The 19,113-nt window shown below is 39.2% G+C and overlaps 1 protein-coding gene across 2 annotated transcripts in view; it reads left to right on the forward strand.

Annotated features, from left to right (window-relative positions):
• LOC114138504 (fibroblast growth factor 14-like) overlaps positions 1–19,113 on the forward strand; it is a 55,134-nt gene that overhangs the window by 11,933 nt on the left and 24,088 nt on the right. The window contains exons 1-2 of one of the 2 annotated variants that reach the window (XM_028007814.1): positions 8,226–8,520; positions 17,073–17,183. In XM_028007814.1, coding sequence (XP_027863615.1) covers positions 8,328–8,520; positions 17,073–17,183 — 304 coding nt within the window. In that variant the 5' untranslated portion in view covers positions 8,226–8,327. Of the gene's footprint in view, positions 1–8,225; positions 8,521–17,072; positions 17,184–19,113 lie in introns of those variants that run through there. The other variant, XM_028007813.1, reaches the window with a different exon arrangement.

Genomic DNA, 19,113 nt, shown 5'->3' on the forward strand with positions numbered 1-19,113 from the left:
AATGGATGAAGTTTTCTTCTGATGTAAGACTGACAGTGTTTCAGCCTTTACCAGTGCATTTACATTCTGATCTTCACCTATAATCATAAGTTATATATCATAACTAAAATAGCGAGTGTCAAAGTTATTGACTGATGACCTAGAACATCTGTATGTTTATTTTTTTAGCTTCGACTCTCACCACCTTCTTTATTCAAAATGACACTTCAGGGAGTTCTCCCTCCAGTCTCGTTATCTTACTTGCGTCTTCATACTCCCCGCTGTGGTTCTGACGTCTTGGAGGGATGGATGTGGAGCAATTATCGAGCTGCTCTGATGCAGAACTTTCCATGTTCTCTTGTTTTGTGCTGGAAATCGTTGCTGATTACTTCGGTTATCTGCTTCTATTCCAGCTGCGTGTGAACTCTTATCTTGGCGGGGAAACGAGAAAAACGCGACAAATCTAAACCCGACATCGAATGTACTTGCATCGAAAAGTAGCCGCTATTTTAACTCCAAAGCGACAACGAGTAGCCAGTACTCGGGAAATGAGCTGCTACTTCAGCCAGCAGCTGCAGAATGAAGTTAAAGTTAAATGGGCTGAAGAGAAATAGCCCAAACATCTGACCCCACATTCACACAAATGTAGCACAGGAGCAGAGGACATGGTGAGATAGAGGAGAGCGTGGCAGTAGCTTAAGATTTTGTTGAAATCAGACTTGGTGCAATTTGAAAAAATACAAAACAAATTACTGCAGAAAAACACAAAAGGAAACTCAAAACATTTGACCAAACTCTGACGCATTCTTTCTCTCATTTTAGTGGCATTTAGCAAACAGAAAGCAGTTTGGTTACTGTTTGATCTGATTTAACATCCGACCGTGAGGAAGAAAACGTGCATGAACAGTAGAGTTCTGGTTTCAACTGTACGAATGACATGGTCTCGAGCAAACAATGCCTCTTTAAATCGAATATATTGAATACAATTGTTAGAAACTCCACGTGTTTTCACAGTAGCGTTTCTTAGGGTTGGCTCTACTTAACAGGCCTGATTAGCTTCAATTCCCCCGATCAGACAGATTTGTGACGTTGAACCTTACTTAGGAGAACAACTGGTAGTCGGTACAAAACGGAGAAACGGGGAGGAATATTCAAGACGAGGGAGGAATCAGACAGAGCTGGACGAAAAGTGTGTGTAAGGGAGTGAGAATGAATAATTTAGTCCCTCCGTTCCCTCTCTGCTCCTCCCTGCTGAGTTGGTGATGTTGCAAAGATAGACGACGAACAAGGACAGTGAGGAACTAACTATCAAGAAAAGATGGAAGATAGGATGCTTTAGGAGCAGCTGTTTGTGTTTTACAGTAACTGTGTGATTGGGTGGGTGCATGTGTGTGTGTGTGTGTGTGTGTGTGTGTGTGTGTGTGATAAGATCAGAGGCGAGCCCACAACCAGGTGAAGCTTCAAACAGCAACGATTTATGTAACTGAAACCAGATGTGCGTGCCTGCGTGCGCGCTGTCCTCTCAGCATTCAGCAGGTGTTTTGCTCCTTCCTTTTGGAGACCCACCTGCGTCACTAATCGCTCGTTGCCAGGGTAACAGCGGTCTTTCCCGTGCAGGCGGCAGCACAAGCGCCCCGTGTGAGTGAATTATGACTCATCCGGCGCGCTTTTCCGAGCGGCTATCCTCACACTCCCGTCTGGGGGAACACCCACCCACATCTGTCATCTCCCCCCACCCGTTTCTACTTCTCCTCCACCTGGAGACTGTGGAGGACCTGTGCAGGTCCAAGCAACATGACACAGGTTGAACATTTAACTGAAGCGTTTGATCGCAGCAGGCAGAAGAGATCAGTCCCCATGACTCACGAGGTAAAGAAAAGTGTGCCACCTAGAGAAGGAGTTCATAAGTTTTTATATTGCAGAGACAATTAAAACCGACAGGCGGTCATTAAAAGCAACATCTCTCTTTGTCTGAATGGGACAAAACAGGTTAGAAATTGCCATTTTAAACAGACATCGTGGATTAAAATGGACTTTTTTTAATTCCATAATGCTTTTTTAGATTTATTTTTAATGTACTCTTAATGTCAAAGTGTCTCAAGTCACATTTTGTGCTTCCAGTTTGTTCAGTACACTTTGGAGTTTTTGACTTGACTCCGTCTGAGTCATCTTGTTGATTTTATTTTTCATTGCATTCCTGTTTGTTGGTAATTCTGGCTACTTTATGTTTTCTGTTTGTGATCCCTCTCTTTCTCTGGAGTAATTTAATTTATCTTGCATCACCTTAGCAAGCCTCTTTCTGTCATTTCTGGCTTTCTTTATGTAACTGTGTTAGTGATTCCAAACAGGTGTTTAAGCAATTCACAAATACTTCAAACAAGAATCCACACAAATTTATTTTAATGTTAGTAATGAAGGCTATTATTTAATTTAGCAAAATGTCCTAATCATGACAGAACTAAATGGGTGCTAATATTTTCCAGCTCTAAGACTTTGAGAGAAACCTGACCTTTACTTTAGTGTCACAGCCACAGCCAGCTGCCCCCTTCTGACTCTTTTCTAGAACTGCACCGCTTCTTCGTCACAGGTGAGAACCTTCAGCAGAGTCAGACAGATTTAAACAAAACAATGCTACTGCTTTTAAAAATATATATCTAAATATGAATGATGTTTTTGTTTCTTTCATTTTATTTTTGAAACTATTACACCAACTCACTCTAACTAAAACACAGTGTTGCATAGCATTAGGCCAGACTAGAGGTTCTGACACATGAATCGTCTTTTGAAGTCAGAAGTACCTTTTTTCTCACACAATAATACATTTTTTACAGATGCTAAATCTTTTACTTAATTTAAGATGGTTCTAACATATGTACTTTAATTAATTTAATTTGACAAAGCATTTGTTGACATTGATTGTAATTAGCTACATTTACATTTCTTGCACTTAGAATTAGAACAGAATTAGTGTTGATTTTATATTTATCTCCCACACTTTTATACAGTGACTTTATATAGGGAGGTGTAAAGGAACTATGTTGAATAAATAATCATTGCTTGTCTTACATGTCAATGCTTTCCAATTGACTTAGAAATTCAAATGTGAATTCCAGTACAATTTGCTGTCAACAACTGCAAGAAGTTTGATTTCAGACATTTTTTCTTGTGCAACAGTATGATCCAAAGTTTGTTTTCTGAGTTAGTTAAAAGTATTAACCAGATATTAATACTGATTATCATTTATAATTAGAAATTGTGTTTTATTTAAGCTGCTTTCACATTCGCTATTTTACTATGAGTCTTGGCGTAATACTATGGTAATACTGGTCTAAATGAGAAAATGAACTGGTTTTGTGGAATATTCAGATCAGTTTTTTCGTGTGTGTTAATATAAAGCACTTTGACTAACATCTTGAAATGTATTTTTCTACATTCTTTAAATATATAGTATACTTACAATGTAAGTTTTTTGTACTTTTACTATAAATGCTATAGTTAATCTTTCTGCTTTAAATCGATATTGTTCTCACAAAGTATATTGCTTTGGGTTCTGAAATAATTTAGATAAATAGGTAAATATATATACAGAATAAAACAGCAAATAATTTTCATAACTTAAATTACTGGTGAAAAATCTGATTCCAACAGCTGCCAAAATTCAAATACAGAGCTGCTAAATTTTCTTAATAGTTTAGCACTTCGGCAACCAAAAATGGCAAATTTCTCTTTTTTATTTTTGCTAAGCATGTCAAAGATAGAAGTTATTTATTTAGTTATGATATAAATTATAATCAATATAGATCCAGAGTTATTATATCTGATTTCATTGTCTTCTTCATGTGAAGGATTGGAGGACAGTGAAGAGGGAGGGGAAAAGATGATTAATATTACTGTTGCCCTTTTGGATCTCTAGAGGGTGCTGTTGCTTCTGTATAGAGCGACAAGAAACTCGGGCGTGAAGATGCTCCTCAAATGTAGTGAAACATAATTATGTAGTCATGTTGGCTGTCAATGCAACCATTGATGCACAGCATTTCTTATTTTTGGCGTTTTGTAGGTGTCAGTTTGTAAGATTTGCAACTTTGTCAGTTTTCTTTCTGACCATGCTTCTAGAAGGAAAATAAAAACTGGGACGGGCAGACATATTTCTTTGAGGAAAAAGCTGGTGCAGAGAGGAGGGAGACGAATTTTCCTTTTTGGGGTCTAATCGCTGCACCTTGCTTTTCTGGGATGGCATAAAAAGCAACTCTGTGGCTGAATTTTAATGTAAATGTGGCTCTGATTTATTCATAACTCCTTTGCCTGGACTGACCTGCATAGAAGTGGGTGTACACATCTTCTCCTTGCACACATACATAAACAGAGCACATTCATACCTCTGTGCATATTTTTGTCAGTCAGACAGACGAGCAAAAAAAAACTAAAATATGTATACATTTTCATATGGCTGCAGCATCAGGTGATGCAGATAGAAAGTCTGGATTCTTGTGGAAGATTCTGGATTTTTCTTCAATACATTTGAAAACAAATTGGTTAAAAAACACAAAAAAAACCCCAATTAAAGTCGTAAGAATGCTTCATCCGATTTTCAGCAATTTGTGTTTATTTTTGAGTTACTTGGACACTCTTAAAATACATATCCCATACTAACTCCACATAGAACTACGTCACAATTGATTAATTGAGTTAGCAATGTATTGTAATATCAAATAAAGTCATCAACTAATTGCGGGTAATTTCCTCGGAGATGCTCTGCTGCCACCTAGTGGCTATTATTATAATCAGACGTGTTTGTGTTTGTGACGCTGTCCATGGTGCTGAAATGAGCTCAAATCCTTCTGGCAATTTCTAATCTTTTATGTATAACTAAATCTTATTTTTTAATCAATATTTTCAGTTTTTTTTGATGATATATAAAAACTAGAAGGTGATGTTTATCCTAGCCTGCATTTTATTTTGGGACATGGCACTTTTCTTTTCCCCCTTAAGCATTGCCTGTCATAAATATACACTACCTACCTCCATTTGCTCTAACACGCATATAAAAAAACTAAATGTATTTTCAGTGGGGTATATTTCAATAATTATAGCTTTATTGCAGAATCAACTCCTGTTACTGGCTCTGACGTGCTTCCATATGTGTATATATTTACGCCATGCAGGAAATGTCAGCCATAGTAGTTAATCTTCCAGCTGGAAACCTGCACCTGAAAGATAAAAGCAGACATGCCAGGCTGTGCTGCAGCTAATCAGCCCATCAATCGAGCCCACCTTTTGCATTTTTAAACCATTTATTCAGACAGCCGTTCCTGAGCTGAATACAGACAGTTGGGAATGTGTGAGGAGAGAGATAATGAGCCGGGCAGGTTTCAGTGTTTGCACCATACCTTTATGCACAAGAAGCAAAGGTTAGTTGTTGGTCCTTTACGGTCAATGTGTTTCATGTAGGATGTTTTATGACCTCTTTGTGGATGTTTGTGTTCATATCAATCTGAGGCTCATTGGGTTATTTTTTTTATCCTATTTGGTTGTTTCCCATTAATTTTGATATTCTAAATGGCAACAAAAAGCATAGTGCATCTCAACCATTAAGAGTATACACAAAATGTTCACTTATTTCAGTATTTTAATTCAGAAAGTGAAACTATTTTAGATTTATTACAAACTAAATTTCCATTTATTTTTGTTAATGACTATGATTCTGTCTTGCAGTTAATGACAACACAAAATTCAGCTTTCCAGAAAAAAATTAATATTACAAAACTGATTGTTTCTATTTGTTTTTAATCGCCCGGCAAGGGGTCTTTTTGTGGGCTCAAGTGTCCCTTTTTCAAAGTGGGCTGACAGGAAAGCGGGGAAGACATGCGGTAAACGTCGTCGGGTCCAGGAGTCGAAAGCGCGACAGCCGCGCCGAGGCCACATCACATCACGGCACGCCTGCAAAATGGATTTTTATGACAGAAATGTTATATTACTGCCTATACATGCAGCTGAAGTTAATCACAGTCAATGAAGCTGGCTGGCTGGAGAGTTGTTTTCAAGCATATTAATGGAAAATTTAGTGGAAGGAAAATATGCGGTAGTAGAAAGGTGCATAAGCCTTAAAAGGACTATGACGGAAAGTCTGTTTAAAGACAGGACAATATGTAAAATGTGCCTTTTACTTAATTATTTATGGTTTTTTTTTTTTTTAGCTAAATATCATGTTATAATGTTACTGTCTCATCAAAACCATACTTGATACATCCAAAGCAACAAACTTATTTTTTATTGATAATTTGTAACATTACAATTTGCCTCAGAAACTCAGTTCTAAATTTCACATAATGATATAAGCAATCTGCCTTCTCAATCAACCATATTTTGGTTGATAGTTTACCTGGTTTAATCAGGCTGTATTGTTCTCCGGAGACAAACACGTCTGTCAGGTTTCCGTTCAGGAGGCTCATTTCTCCCGCACCTGCTCCTCCGTCTCCTCCTCCCTCTGGTCGCATCTTGCCACCAGACAAACAACGAACACCTCACCGGACCTCAATGAGGACGGCTGGGTTGTTGTTCGGAGCGCGTGTGTCACTGCGCGCTTGGCTCGCGGCTACAGCAGCTGTGTAGCCCCAGACAGCGCTCGCGGACTCAAACGTCAAACTACCAGAGCCGCTGTCAGGGGGACATCCGGTCATCCCCTTCAAAATAAAATTTTGTATACCCAAAGATGCGTGGTGGGCAATGATAGAGGACATTAAATTTTATATATGTATAGTAACCAATTATGAAACAAATAATAAACATAAAATTTTGTCAAATGCCATCAAGCTGTGTACATCCAATATGTTCATCAGTGCTACACTTTCTACTAATCAAAGTAGACTTAGTGTTTTTTAGCCTTGATTCAAAGAAACTCAGTGTTTCTGCATCTTTGCAGTTTTCTGGACGTTTGTTCCAGATTTGGGTGCATAGAAACTAAGTGCTGCTTCTCCCTGTTTGGTTCTGGTTCTGAGAAGAGCAGAGTCGAGCTACACTGAGTAAGCACCCGTGGAAAACAGTCTTCAATACTATACGTTTTATGGTAAGGAATGTTATTCCCTCATCAAAAACCTGCCAGGATTGTTGCCTTGATTCATTCATGCATGTTTGAGAAATTCTTTCATTTCAATGTCAATGTCAGCTATGCAAAATGCCTGGGTGGACCTAGCACCGCCTTCGAGGCTCAGCTCCTTCTCAGAGCTGGAGTTTCCAAGCTTCTGAGCTTCCGCCTCCCAGAGCACCCCTCCCCCACGACTCCACCACTCAGCTATTCAGACTAGCCACAGGATAAAAATGTTGTGATGAGGTTCTGATCGTGGAGTTTCAAAAAGAGTAAAGGTATTTAAAGAGATAGAGGCCCAATTTCAAGGCAGAATCCTCAATATAATTCCATTCAATATGTACAGAAAATGTATAACTGAATGACAATAAAGCCGGTCTATGTCCCTGTCTTAAGTTATGAAATCAAATTTATTTTAAGTCATATTTGATATAAACAGCATTTCTACAACCGAAGGCTAATTAGGCTATAAAATGGCTATATGTGCCTTGAAAATCCATAATATTGCCCCTTTAAACATAAAAAGTGAAAATAAAATGTATGTTTTTACTAACCTATTATTAATTTTATTACTGATTTATCATGAGATAATCCAATCGCCAAAAACAAATGTGTGGAATAGTTTGGCTATTTTTCTGAAATGATCATTTAACTTTTAAAAATTAAGAGGCGGAAAAGAGAAGATTCCGTTTTATTTTGAAAAACCGGATTTGCTGTTTCAGGTGAGTGGGTCTCATTCCACGCAGCTGGAGCGGCTCGCGGTTCCAGCGCGCGCCTCTCTCTTCAGTCAGCGGAATACAAACAGACCTTCTCACAGAAGAGGACATAACTGCTTTCTAGGGCTTTTTCAATCTGATTTTTCTTCCATATTTTTACTCGGCTCGCCTGTTGACTATGGGAACACGAACTGACACACACGCTCCGGGAATTTAGCGCTGAAGAAGCCGCTCAGTGACAGCTGTTGACTGACAGACAGACCGGTGAGACGTGACGGACAGGTACCCCGCTGCGCTCCTCAAACCTATGGCCTGAAGGATAGTCATCAGACAAGATGCTGTGACCTCGAGTGTTTATTCTGGACTTCATCGTGCTGGAGCTGAAGTATGGGGCTGTTATAGGTGGTAAAGCGGAGATTTTGGGGGGGAGGGGGGGAGGGGGGTCCGTGTCTGAATTTTGTCTGCGCTCCGTCCCCTCCGGTGGACACTGAACAGACCGGAGACGCGGACGGAGACGGCATCGCTTTCCTGTCGTCTGTTTCGGCGGAGACATGGCAGCTGCCATCGCCAGCGGTTTGATCCGCCAAAAGCGGCAGGCCAGGGAGCAACACGCCCACCGACCGACCGCTCACCGGCGGCGGAAAAGCCCCGGTAAGAAGCAGGGGCTGTGCAACGGCAACCTGGTCGACATCTTCTCCAAAGTCCGGATATTCGGGCTGAAGAAGAGGAGGCTAAGGAAGCAAGGTGTGAAAACGCACGCACAAATCTAGTTTCCATTCACGCCCAAACGGCTTGTGCACAAACACACTCTGACACACACGCACACACGCGCGCGCGCGCACACACACACAGTCATGTGTTGTAGTGGCTTATGGTTCACTAGTTTGCAGGTACATCCATTATTGAAGCCACAGATTCGTCTGTCTGGTTTCAAACCCCCTCCTGAGTGTCTGTGCGCCTCACACTCTAAAACTCATAATTTAAAGATTCAGCCTCAACAAATTACCTCATTTCTCCTTTTACCAACTCACCCTGCGTGAACTGTTGTTTTTCCAGCTTGTGATGTAAAGCAAAAGTCAAAAATATGCTCCATTCAAATCCCATAGTTCCCTCTAAGGTGATAGTTTTGGGTGGAATGGCTCACTGCTTTGGGCGGCATCACATAGGGGGCGACACAAGCACTTGTTGCACCCAGACTTTATTTGTAATGTATTTATTTTATGAAAATTTACAGTATATTTATCTATATATACACTAAATAGAGATTCCTTCAAATACACGTGAAGACGAACGAACCCTTTTCAAGCTCGGCTCTTGTATCCAGAACAGCTGCTTCTCGTTTTCGAATCACAGTCTGGATCCAGCCCCCTCAGGAATGAGGAATGATTGCATATGCCGCAGGAATGAATGCAGCTTAATGAGAATGTTGTGATTGTGTGCTATGGGAAGCGTCGGGGAGATGAGTGCCGTTCTAATCAATTGATTGTGTTGGAATCCAGCAGGTGATGGTGTACGGCACGGGAAGGAAGAGGAAGGATTTGTGTTGGCATGGGTTGGTTCTTACTGGTTCGGTATGGTAAACGAAGGGAATCTGTGTCCTACCTGCTTAGTTTTCCTTTCTCTTTGTCTTCTGGCCTCCTCCCAGCTTCATGTCCTATTTTTCTCTCAAATCTTCTTCACTTTCCTCCTCATGCCCCCTTTCTTTTTCTCCTCCTCTTGCTCTGCTCTAATCCTCTTCCCACCTGAGGTCTTTCTCTGCCTCCATCTTTTCCTCCTCAGATCTTTCCACTCTCCTTTTCCAGCTTCATATGACTTTTCCCCCCTCTTTCTGCTTCTTCTGCTTCAAGCTCTCCATTGCTCCTCTTTTCAGTCACAAGAACCACTAATATATTTATATATAAAAAATCTCATTGCTGTGTTTGCATGAGAAAAATCGGCAACATCCCTGTCTGTCTTCTAAAGGTTTTGGACTAATATCGATGAGTTCAGTTTAGTCAATTCACTTATTTATTTATTTTTATAATTTTGTGTGAGATTTTAACTGAAACAAAAGCTGCTAACAAACGTGATCTCTACGCCGTTGGGGCTGCATAAAAATATAATCGAAACCTCAATCAAAAATCTAATTTACAGCTTTAAGAAATTCCTTTTGGCTGAGTCACACCGTCGGGAGGTGAAATCTATCAGCTATATAACCAGATCAGACAGGAATTCACATCTGTAGAAAAGGTTGTCTGATAGAAAAATATGTTTTACGTTTAGTTTCATTGATGAAAGTGCGTGACATCAAAGAGATTATGTCCTGGGAGGAGGAAGGAGACAAAGGAGACGTAAATGACCTTTCATGCAGCTTCCCCAGACTGTGTCCTCTTTGCTCCACTGGGCAGGGTCTCCTGCTTTCCTTTCCTCTCTCAATAATTCTAATTTTTAAATGAAATTCCAGTGCTACAAACACATCCGGTGCTCATTTGCTGCTTTAAATTATAGAGCTATTTGCAGAAGAGGAAAACAAGAGATTCCGTCTGCTTGGACGTGGCAAATAATTGTCAATTTCCCTTATCAATTAAATGCATTTTAACAACGTGGAAATGATTGCTTCCGACAGCCTGAGGTGATGAACTGCCTCGTTGTTTGCTTTGTGAAATAGCTACAGGTTTACGTACACAAATGCTCTCATATTGTGTCTGCGTTGGGCAACAAAAAGCACAAACCTGTGTCAAAGTATTCTTCCTCCCTGGATTTTCTTCTCGCTTGGCAATCACAAACTTCATTATATTGTAGGGATTTTAGGTGATTCAGCAACACAATGAAGTGCGTAATTGTGAAGTGGAAGGGAAATAATCGGCGGTTTTCAAAATTCCATCAAACAGAAGTCTGAAAGGTAAAGTGTGCCTTTCTCAACCCTCCGAGTCAGTGCTTTGAAGAGACGCTTTCTGCTGCAGTTACAGCTGCAAGTCTTCTGGGATTTTTTGCATTTTCTTTGCAAAATGACTTATGGTAACTCAGATGGAATGGAGTCCTTCCACATGTTCTAAATTGGATTTAAGTCTGGACTTTGACTGGGCCAAATGCTCTAATTGTAACCATCCTGTTGTAGATCTGTGATGAATGTCTGCCCCAGTCTCATGCTTTTTAGCAAATCCCTCCCCAGCCACCATAAACTTTAACCAGTGTTTCAATCCCTGTTGTATGGGAAAAAAGTACACCACCACAGCATCATACCACCCCCACCGTGTCGCATGCATGCCAATCAATCTACACCAGACCCCTTATTTGCATATTTGTGTCACCTGCAACAGCCAGCAGGACTTCTTATTTTACTTCCATATTTCATGAGTAATTTTATGCTCGTACTTGGAGAGGAAAGAGCGTTTAAAAACAGATTTTGCTGCAATAAATCCAATCCATATTTGTGTTTGTTAACGAGGAGTCTTGAGGTTAACAGTTCATCTGGTACTGCAGCTTTTTGCTCATAGCCGTGATTGTATAAAATCTGTGGAGACTGTGAAGGCGGAATTGATAATGCACTGAAACAAGAACTTGCTTCAGAGATGTAAAGTGCGGAAAAGTCTCTTGAAATAAAGAGGAAAATTTGAGGGGTTAAAACCCGCAAAAATGGCTACAGAAGCATTTGATGGAGACAGAAATGTTTTTTGAACCAGCAAACCATCCAGCGTGCTGAAGCCTGACCTGGTATTTAGTCAGGACATGTAAAGGGGCACCCGTGTCTCCCCGATCAGATGCGCATTTCTCTGGAAGAACATGAGTCAAAGGCTAAGGTAAAAGGCAGCTCTTTCTCTCTGGTTTCATGCTGCAACGGAAACGTGACTCCAGGTGGAAAAAAGAGAATCCCTCAAAATAAAAATGACTCGACTGGAGAGCCAAACCAAATTGTTTCACATTAAAGACGTTGCTGGTGATTAATGTAACCCAGGGAGACTCAGGTCTGTGACAGGCTGTCTGGACAGGGCGTTTCCTGGCCTCGAGGTTGATGCAATTGTTTAATAAGCATAATCAATAAATGACACCGGTGTTTTTCCTATTAAAGTCTCGGAATCTGGAATAACATGCGAAAGCATAAAGATTGTTTGAAGACCTGCAAGGAATTTGATCTTTTTTTTTTTTGGCATTAGTTCAGGTTCATCATTCCAGATCTGCCGTTTACATCTCAGTGTGTGTCTGTAATCACTTATCGAGCCGAGGTAAATGAGGATAAAATGGGTACTGCACATGAATTCCTCACTTGGGTGCTTTTTTTGTTTGTCAAGATGCTGCGTGCGCTGCGATCTTTAATGCCTCGCTTGTATGAGGCGCCGCTCTGTACGCCGTTTAGCGCCGCGTGTTGACGAATTAACAGACAATGCAATATGTCAAATCCGCGTGGCAGCCTTGATTGGCTGACTGATTCAATCAGATCACATTGTCTCCAAAGATGGGCAATGTGGGAGCAAATCCACGTGCGTGTGTATTTGTAAGTGTGTGAATGGGGGAATACCCTTTCTCTGGAACAGTCTGGAATCAGGAGACTGTTCCCATGGCAACATGAGGATGGGAATTTCCCTAGTCACAAAAAAAAGGAACACCGGCGATACTGGGAAGAGTGGGAATTTCACCTTGGTTACTCAGGAAGTGTGGGTCTGATTCTGATGAAACGGACAACCAGGTGGATGAATGGATGCACGTGTGTAAAGACCCACATTTACGCTACCTGAGATTATTAACTCATTTTCATATACATATGCGTTATCCTGCTAAACTGATCTAAGAAAAGGAGAAAAACATATAAAAAATAAAAAACGTGGTAGCATAAATGTGCACAAATGAATTCACATCTTACAATAAATCCAGCACAATTTAACTCCTGGTAATCAATATACCTTGATGCCATTTGCTGGTATTAAGGTGTATTGAGTTTTTGGAAAGTGATCATTTTCAAAACAACAACAAAAAAAACACGTCCTTTCCTGCAAGTAAAATTCATTTTTGGTTTTTCATATCAGCTAGTTTTTTCCAGTTGAATGTAACTAGAGTTGGGGGAAGCTAAGTGTGCTAAATGTTTTCAAAGTTAGCAAAATGGGGAAGCATTAATTGAAAGATCAGCTTCGCTATTAGCAGAAGAGTGCCCACCACTGTATCTATGTTTATTTTCCAAAAATAAATAAATAAATAATGAACATAACCAATAAACATGAAAGCAAATTGCATTAAAGATCTTCTATAACTATTCTTTTGGAAATATAGTTTTTAACTATTTTATAGCATTTATTTCATAACATCCTGAGCGTAAAGAACAAAGAATCAGTCTGAATTTAATGTCATATTTTTAATTTTTTAAATCCTGTATGTAGAAGCGGGAGGTCTGCCAGGAACACTGTGAGCTGTGAAAACTGCAGCCCAGGTTGTCATCTGCTGGGCAGCACAGCTGCGGCAAGTCAAATATATCTCTGCAAGTGTTAATGAGACCTCCTAGGTAGCTTCATTAGCCTTGAAATGAGGAGATAAAAAGTGACCACTGGAAAACAGAGAAGAGGTGTAATCAAAACAAAATTAGATGTGTGTATCGGGGTTTTTCATTACCTTTCATCATTGTCCGGCTGTAATTAGGAGTGCATAAGGTCAATAAGCTTTTAAAGCTGCTGCTCTAAGTCGTCGCTTTCTTATTTATTGTGAGGATTGTGCTCAACATTTGTGTTTTCATTACACGCACTATTGCGGACTCCTGAAAAGAGCGTTGGAAAAATATCTACTCAGATGAAACGTTTTTGAATTTCGTCTCCTTTGTGATGGACCGAAAGCAAACGCAGCTTAGTTGTGAAGTGGAAGAAAAAGTGGATAATGGTTCGACCCGCGTGTAATTTAATCTCAGTATAAATCCAGCGGCTCTGTGAAGGCCTCAGAGGTTTGTTAGAGAACATTAGCGAACAAGCTGCTTCATGAGACTCAAGGAGCACAGCAGACAGGTGAGGGAGGAACATTTGGAGAGTCAAGATTTGGTTATAAAACTAAATATTTTAAGTTACCACAGAGTTCAGCTTAATCCAGTTAAGTTACCAGCTATATTTTCAATTTAAGTTACCAACTCTGTTTGCTACTAAAGTCACCACCAACTGGGATCTAATAAATTTTTATTAGATAAATAAATGTAATAAAACCACAAAACAACCACACACTACTTCGTCTTCCACTGGTGTTATAGTCACAACAATTTCAGGTTTATTTGTGAGTTTTATTTGCTTTCCAGCTTGGCACTGGGAGAAAAAATATTGTTGCCATGTATTAAGTTTAATATTCAACGGCGAGAGGCCACTACGCTGTGAGCCACGAGCCAAGACGTCAAACTAACTTTAAGAAAACATCTATTGATTTTTTATTATTATTGAAACTCTGTAGCCTTGAACATTTCTGTTGGCTGAGTCACAACAACAAGCCTGAAACATGTTTATACTAATCTTTATCACAAAACCCAGGATTCTAAACAGAGCTAGAAAGTGAGCTACATGTGTCTCTGAAACAGGAATATCCTTTTTGATTCCTCCTAATAATGTTATTAATGATGCATTATGTAACAAGGCAATAGTGAATTTTACAGTTTGGGAGAGAATGTAACTGGATTTCGGCATTTTACACATCTGGAAAAGAATGGAAATATGTTTTAGATAAGTATTATTAGTAGGAGGCAAGTAACAGCTTTTGAGAGCAGCTTTACTCATTTACATCAGTTTGCTAAAACAAATTATTTTGCAAAAAAGACCTTGAAAACCATCATTGGTTTTGCTGGAGCAAATTTCCTAAAAGATATCAGAAGGCATAATCATATCTGCTGATTTTCACTGGCTGCCTGTACATCTTCTTGTTGATTTCATTTATTTCTTTTATTCCTTGGACTTGCCTTGAAACTTAAAAATTGATTTAACTAAATTGCTTGAACCATATAACTCCAGAAGCGCACTGCGACTGAAGAACAGAGGGAATCTGGCTCTTAATATTCGTTCTGCAACCGTTTGATAAATCCTGCCTGAAAATTTACCGTCTTTACTTGAGTTCACTTTTAGTTTGATCATGTCATTAATGTTGTTTTTATCCTAGCCATTTAATTTATTTCATTTGGCTGATTTTTTTAATGCTTTGAAGCACTTTGGTAAACTTTTTTTGTATTTAAATGTGGCGGTTAAATACAATTAACATTTTTGTAAGGTTTTTATCTATCTAAATGTTTTGTCCACCTTTTCTCCTTCCTCATGTCATTCCTTTGTTCTATCCTTCCTCCCTTGTGCTTTTTCTTCTTTCCTTTCTTCCTTACGTCATTTCCTTCCTTCCCGTTATCCTTCCTTGTCTAATTCCTTGTGGTGATCCTTTCTTTTTTCCTTCCTTTTATCATTTCTCTGAGCAATCCTTTCTTCCATGTGTCATTTCTGGTCTTTCTTTTCATGCCACTCCTTTTTCTTGTGTCCTTCCCTCTCTTGTTTTTCTCTTTCCTCTCTCCTGTCCTTGTGTCTATTCTTCAGTCTTTCTTATTCTTTTCTTTGTTCCTTTGCCCTTCCTTTTTTCTTCCTTTCACACGTCATCCATTTTTTCCCCGTGTGTTTTTGTAGTTTCATGCATCTTTCCTTTCTCCCTCCATTGTGTCCTTCTGTTTTGTCCTTCCTCATCCTCCCTCTTGCGTCCTCCTGACTCTCTCTTTCTCTTTCCTTCCCTCCATCTGTCCGTGTATCATTGCTTTAGTTCTTCTTTCTTGATGGAGATATGGACATATCAAGGATTTGGCATAATTTATCAATAAAAACAGATAAAAAAAAAATGAAGATTTTTAATGTGCATTTACTGGATGAATCGACTATTCATCTTGGCCGGATCATATTTTTTTTATTGACTTCACCACGCTCCACGCCAAGCAGCGCGCTGGGAATTGCAGTGGAAGTGCTGGTTTTGAGCATCACTGCTCCTCTCTCCTCCTGCTGCTGCACAAGATGGATCCCTCAAAGACGGAAAACACCCCTCACGCTCAGCTCTTGCCCCTCCTGAAAGAAAAAACCCCCCAAAACTGGGTCAATCGCAGCTCTTTACTGTCTCTGTGCATTAGAGGGTGTACCGTCAATGATTCATCTTGTGTCTCTCGCACACTCAAGGGGGATTCCCACACTTATTATTATCTCTGCAGAGTCACTGATGGTGGGGTTCACGAGGAGACCATGGGTGTGGTCACATGCATCTGGGTGAGCGGCCATATTAGGTGACCAGTGTACGTCTTCTCCATTTGGTGTTGTTTTATTTTGCTTATACATGCCAAACGGCAAATGATCAATGACTCAGATCAAGAGGACTCAGATTACAGTAAATCACACTAGGATCTAAAATCTGCTGATTAAAAAAAATCTTATTAGAAGCTTACAAATCAGAGATTGCATTTTCTCCTTACTGTCTATCATTATAAATCTGGATTTCACGATTTTGGGATCTCCTAAAATGTGAAATGTGTTGTTTCTCATCCATCCTGATTCTGAGAGCGTCTCAACAGACGCAGCTACATTACTAAAGTTGATTATATCTCTGAGATACTTTCAAGGTGCCCTTTACTCTGACTCTCTGGCAGCAGGAGTTTTCTCTCCTTTTTTCCTCTAAAAATTGTTTGAGTCTCACTTTTTGTTGTTTTCATGGTTTCTACACCTGATATAAATCTGACTATAATTTCAGTGCAGATGAGGTTAAACCCCAATGCTTTACTGTTCCACTTAATTTAATTAGCTTACAGACACACATTTCAGTCACGTCGCACTTTTTAATCTCACCAATTCTTCCTTCAACACTGAAAAGCTCTTCTTACATTGAGGAAAGAGGAATTAAGAATTTCCTCTCTCCTTTTTTTTTGCACACGTTCACATCCTGTGATAAAGGAACAGATACCTGCGCCTGCAGATCAATACACTGTACAATCACAAGGCCTGCTGGGTATGTACAAAACTGCTGCGAGGCTGCACTTTAGCATCAAAGCTTCAGAAATAATTTATCAATGTTATTCAAGTGGAACAATGACCACGAAGGACGGATTAGTCCAGGAATCCTGTAATGGATTGGATGTGCTTGACTAGACTTTCCAAAGGAAATCCCTCAGGATGCAGGAGGTTGCATGTGGTCACATTGTGCTGCTTTAAAAAGGTGTTTTATCACAAAGGTGCCCTCCATGGTGCTTCCAGGATGACATTGTGCATTAGAGTCCAAGTCCCGCTGAAGTTGGTTCAAACTCTTTTGAAATGTGAATAACAGTATCTGATGTATCGTTTGTGTTTCTTTGCATGTAGAACCACAGCTGAAGGGCATAGTGACCAGGTTGTTCTGCAGGCAAGGCTTCTATCTCCAGATGGGCCAGGATGGAAGTCTGGACGGGACCAAAGATGACAGCACCAACTCCTGTTAGTACACACAACAAACACACATTTGTAGAAGATGATTAAAAAAAAGCAATCAGTCTTTACCTTTTGGCAAATTTAGCTCTAATAGATGAGGTTGTTTGACTTTTTGTTCCAAAATAATCAAATTCGGTTCTGGTCTTGGGCACAAATTTGATTAACGTTGGGTTTTTAGTGATTGGTTTGAGTCATTGTTTTCTTTTCAAGCTGAATGATCAAACCAAAAGCTGCAATGAGATGTTTTTTTTTTTCCAAGTTTGAATTTATTGTGGAGTTGCTCTAAACCCAACTTGTTAAAAAATATGTATCCAGACTTAAATATACACATACCATCCAATGGACACTTGGTTAGCAAGTCGCACCTTGATCAAAAGCTTTTTGTAGCTGTTAGCAAGCGTCTGGCGTAATTCTGGCTGGATATTTGAGCAATTTTATTGCTACAATTGGCAAAGTTTATTCAAATTGGTTAGTTTTTGGGCTCAAATTGAGCTCTTAGTAACATTTATCCAACTATATTTTGGTGTGTGAGTAGAAAATTTAAAATCTAATCAAAAGTGTGCACTAAATTAAAGTTGAGTAAATGTTGAGTGCTAAAATATAAGGCAGAGGAATATGTGTTTCATGGGAAGAACAAATTTAATTCAAGCAAGTATTTAAAGACTGAAAAAAGTTGGAATAAAAAGCAAAGTGAAATCTTTCTTTCAAGGCCCAGAAATTCCTCAGCAGTGACACTTGAACAACTCTCCAAATGTATCTAATAAGATGAAAATTAAACCAAATGGCGTGAATTAGGGTTTTCCTTCAAATAAGAGAACCACTGCATCAAGTTCAGTTAGCTGAAGCTAGAGATGCCCTTGGTACAATTTATGATCGGAATACACACAGTCAGTCATATCAACCTGGACTGAAAATTTTAGTGTAAATATTGATATAGCTCAGTTTTAGCTACTGAATGATTTAAAGTGGTTGCTCAGGGAATTGTTTCCGTAGCTTTTTTCTACATGCAGTCGTCAGACAGGAGTTACAGATGGATAATTTACACCATCAGCTTTTGGAGTATTTTCATTACTGAAGCTTAGAGAAAATCACCTTTTGAAAAGCAATCTCACAGGTCCAAGGAGTCATCCCCATGTTGGCGTTGCTATCAAGTCAAAATCTTCAATCCATCTGTTTATATTCTGATGACTCTCTACAGCTTTATCAGTTTTACTCACCAGTTTGTACATTTTTCTTTTTCCAAAGGGTCTAAATCAAACAGAATTCCCAGAATTTCCCTGCTTTCATTAAGTGTGCATACTTAAATCCACCTGATGTCAGGTAGATTTGATGTTTTTCTCCAGATCTGTGAATTCACATTTATGGAAATGATGGATCATATGGACATTTATTGAAATCTACACAGTAATAATTTTTCATTCCAACAATAATCAGCGTGTTAAATATATCAGAAAAGGATCTATTTGGCTCTGAATGTTGATTGTTTTGGCTATCCAATACATTTTATTCAACAACCAGATTTAGCTTTTGAATTAAAAATTAAGTAAGGATTTAGTGTAGGCCCCCTTCTTTATTTTTTGTATCCAAATAGGACAACTTAATTTTTTATTATTTTAACTCCTGGCAAAATATGAGGTACTGAGAAATCATTTAAAAAATTTTTTTCATTGTGTTTTGTGAAGTTGTTTTTTTAGTACTTTTATTGTTGCTGGAGTCTTCACATGATGCCAAAAATAATCCATCATTTTTCTTCCATCTTGTCCAAACATTGAAAACGGATGCTGTTATTTTCTTAGAACCTTGACTGAGAGCTGCAGTAGTAATCATTCCTTGATTGCAAAGAAAAACAAACACATTCTCTGTTTTAACACTCTCTGGGTCTTATTTGGATATATTTGTATTCTTGTTTTTTTGGCGTGAAATTAATCAAAATGTG

This window comes from Xiphophorus couchianus, chromosome 22 (genome assembly GCF_001444195.1).
Source record: "Xiphophorus couchianus chromosome 22, X_couchianus-1.0, whole genome shotgun sequence".
Lineage (NCBI taxonomy): Eukaryota > Metazoa > Chordata > Actinopteri > Cyprinodontiformes > Poeciliidae > Xiphophorus > Xiphophorus couchianus.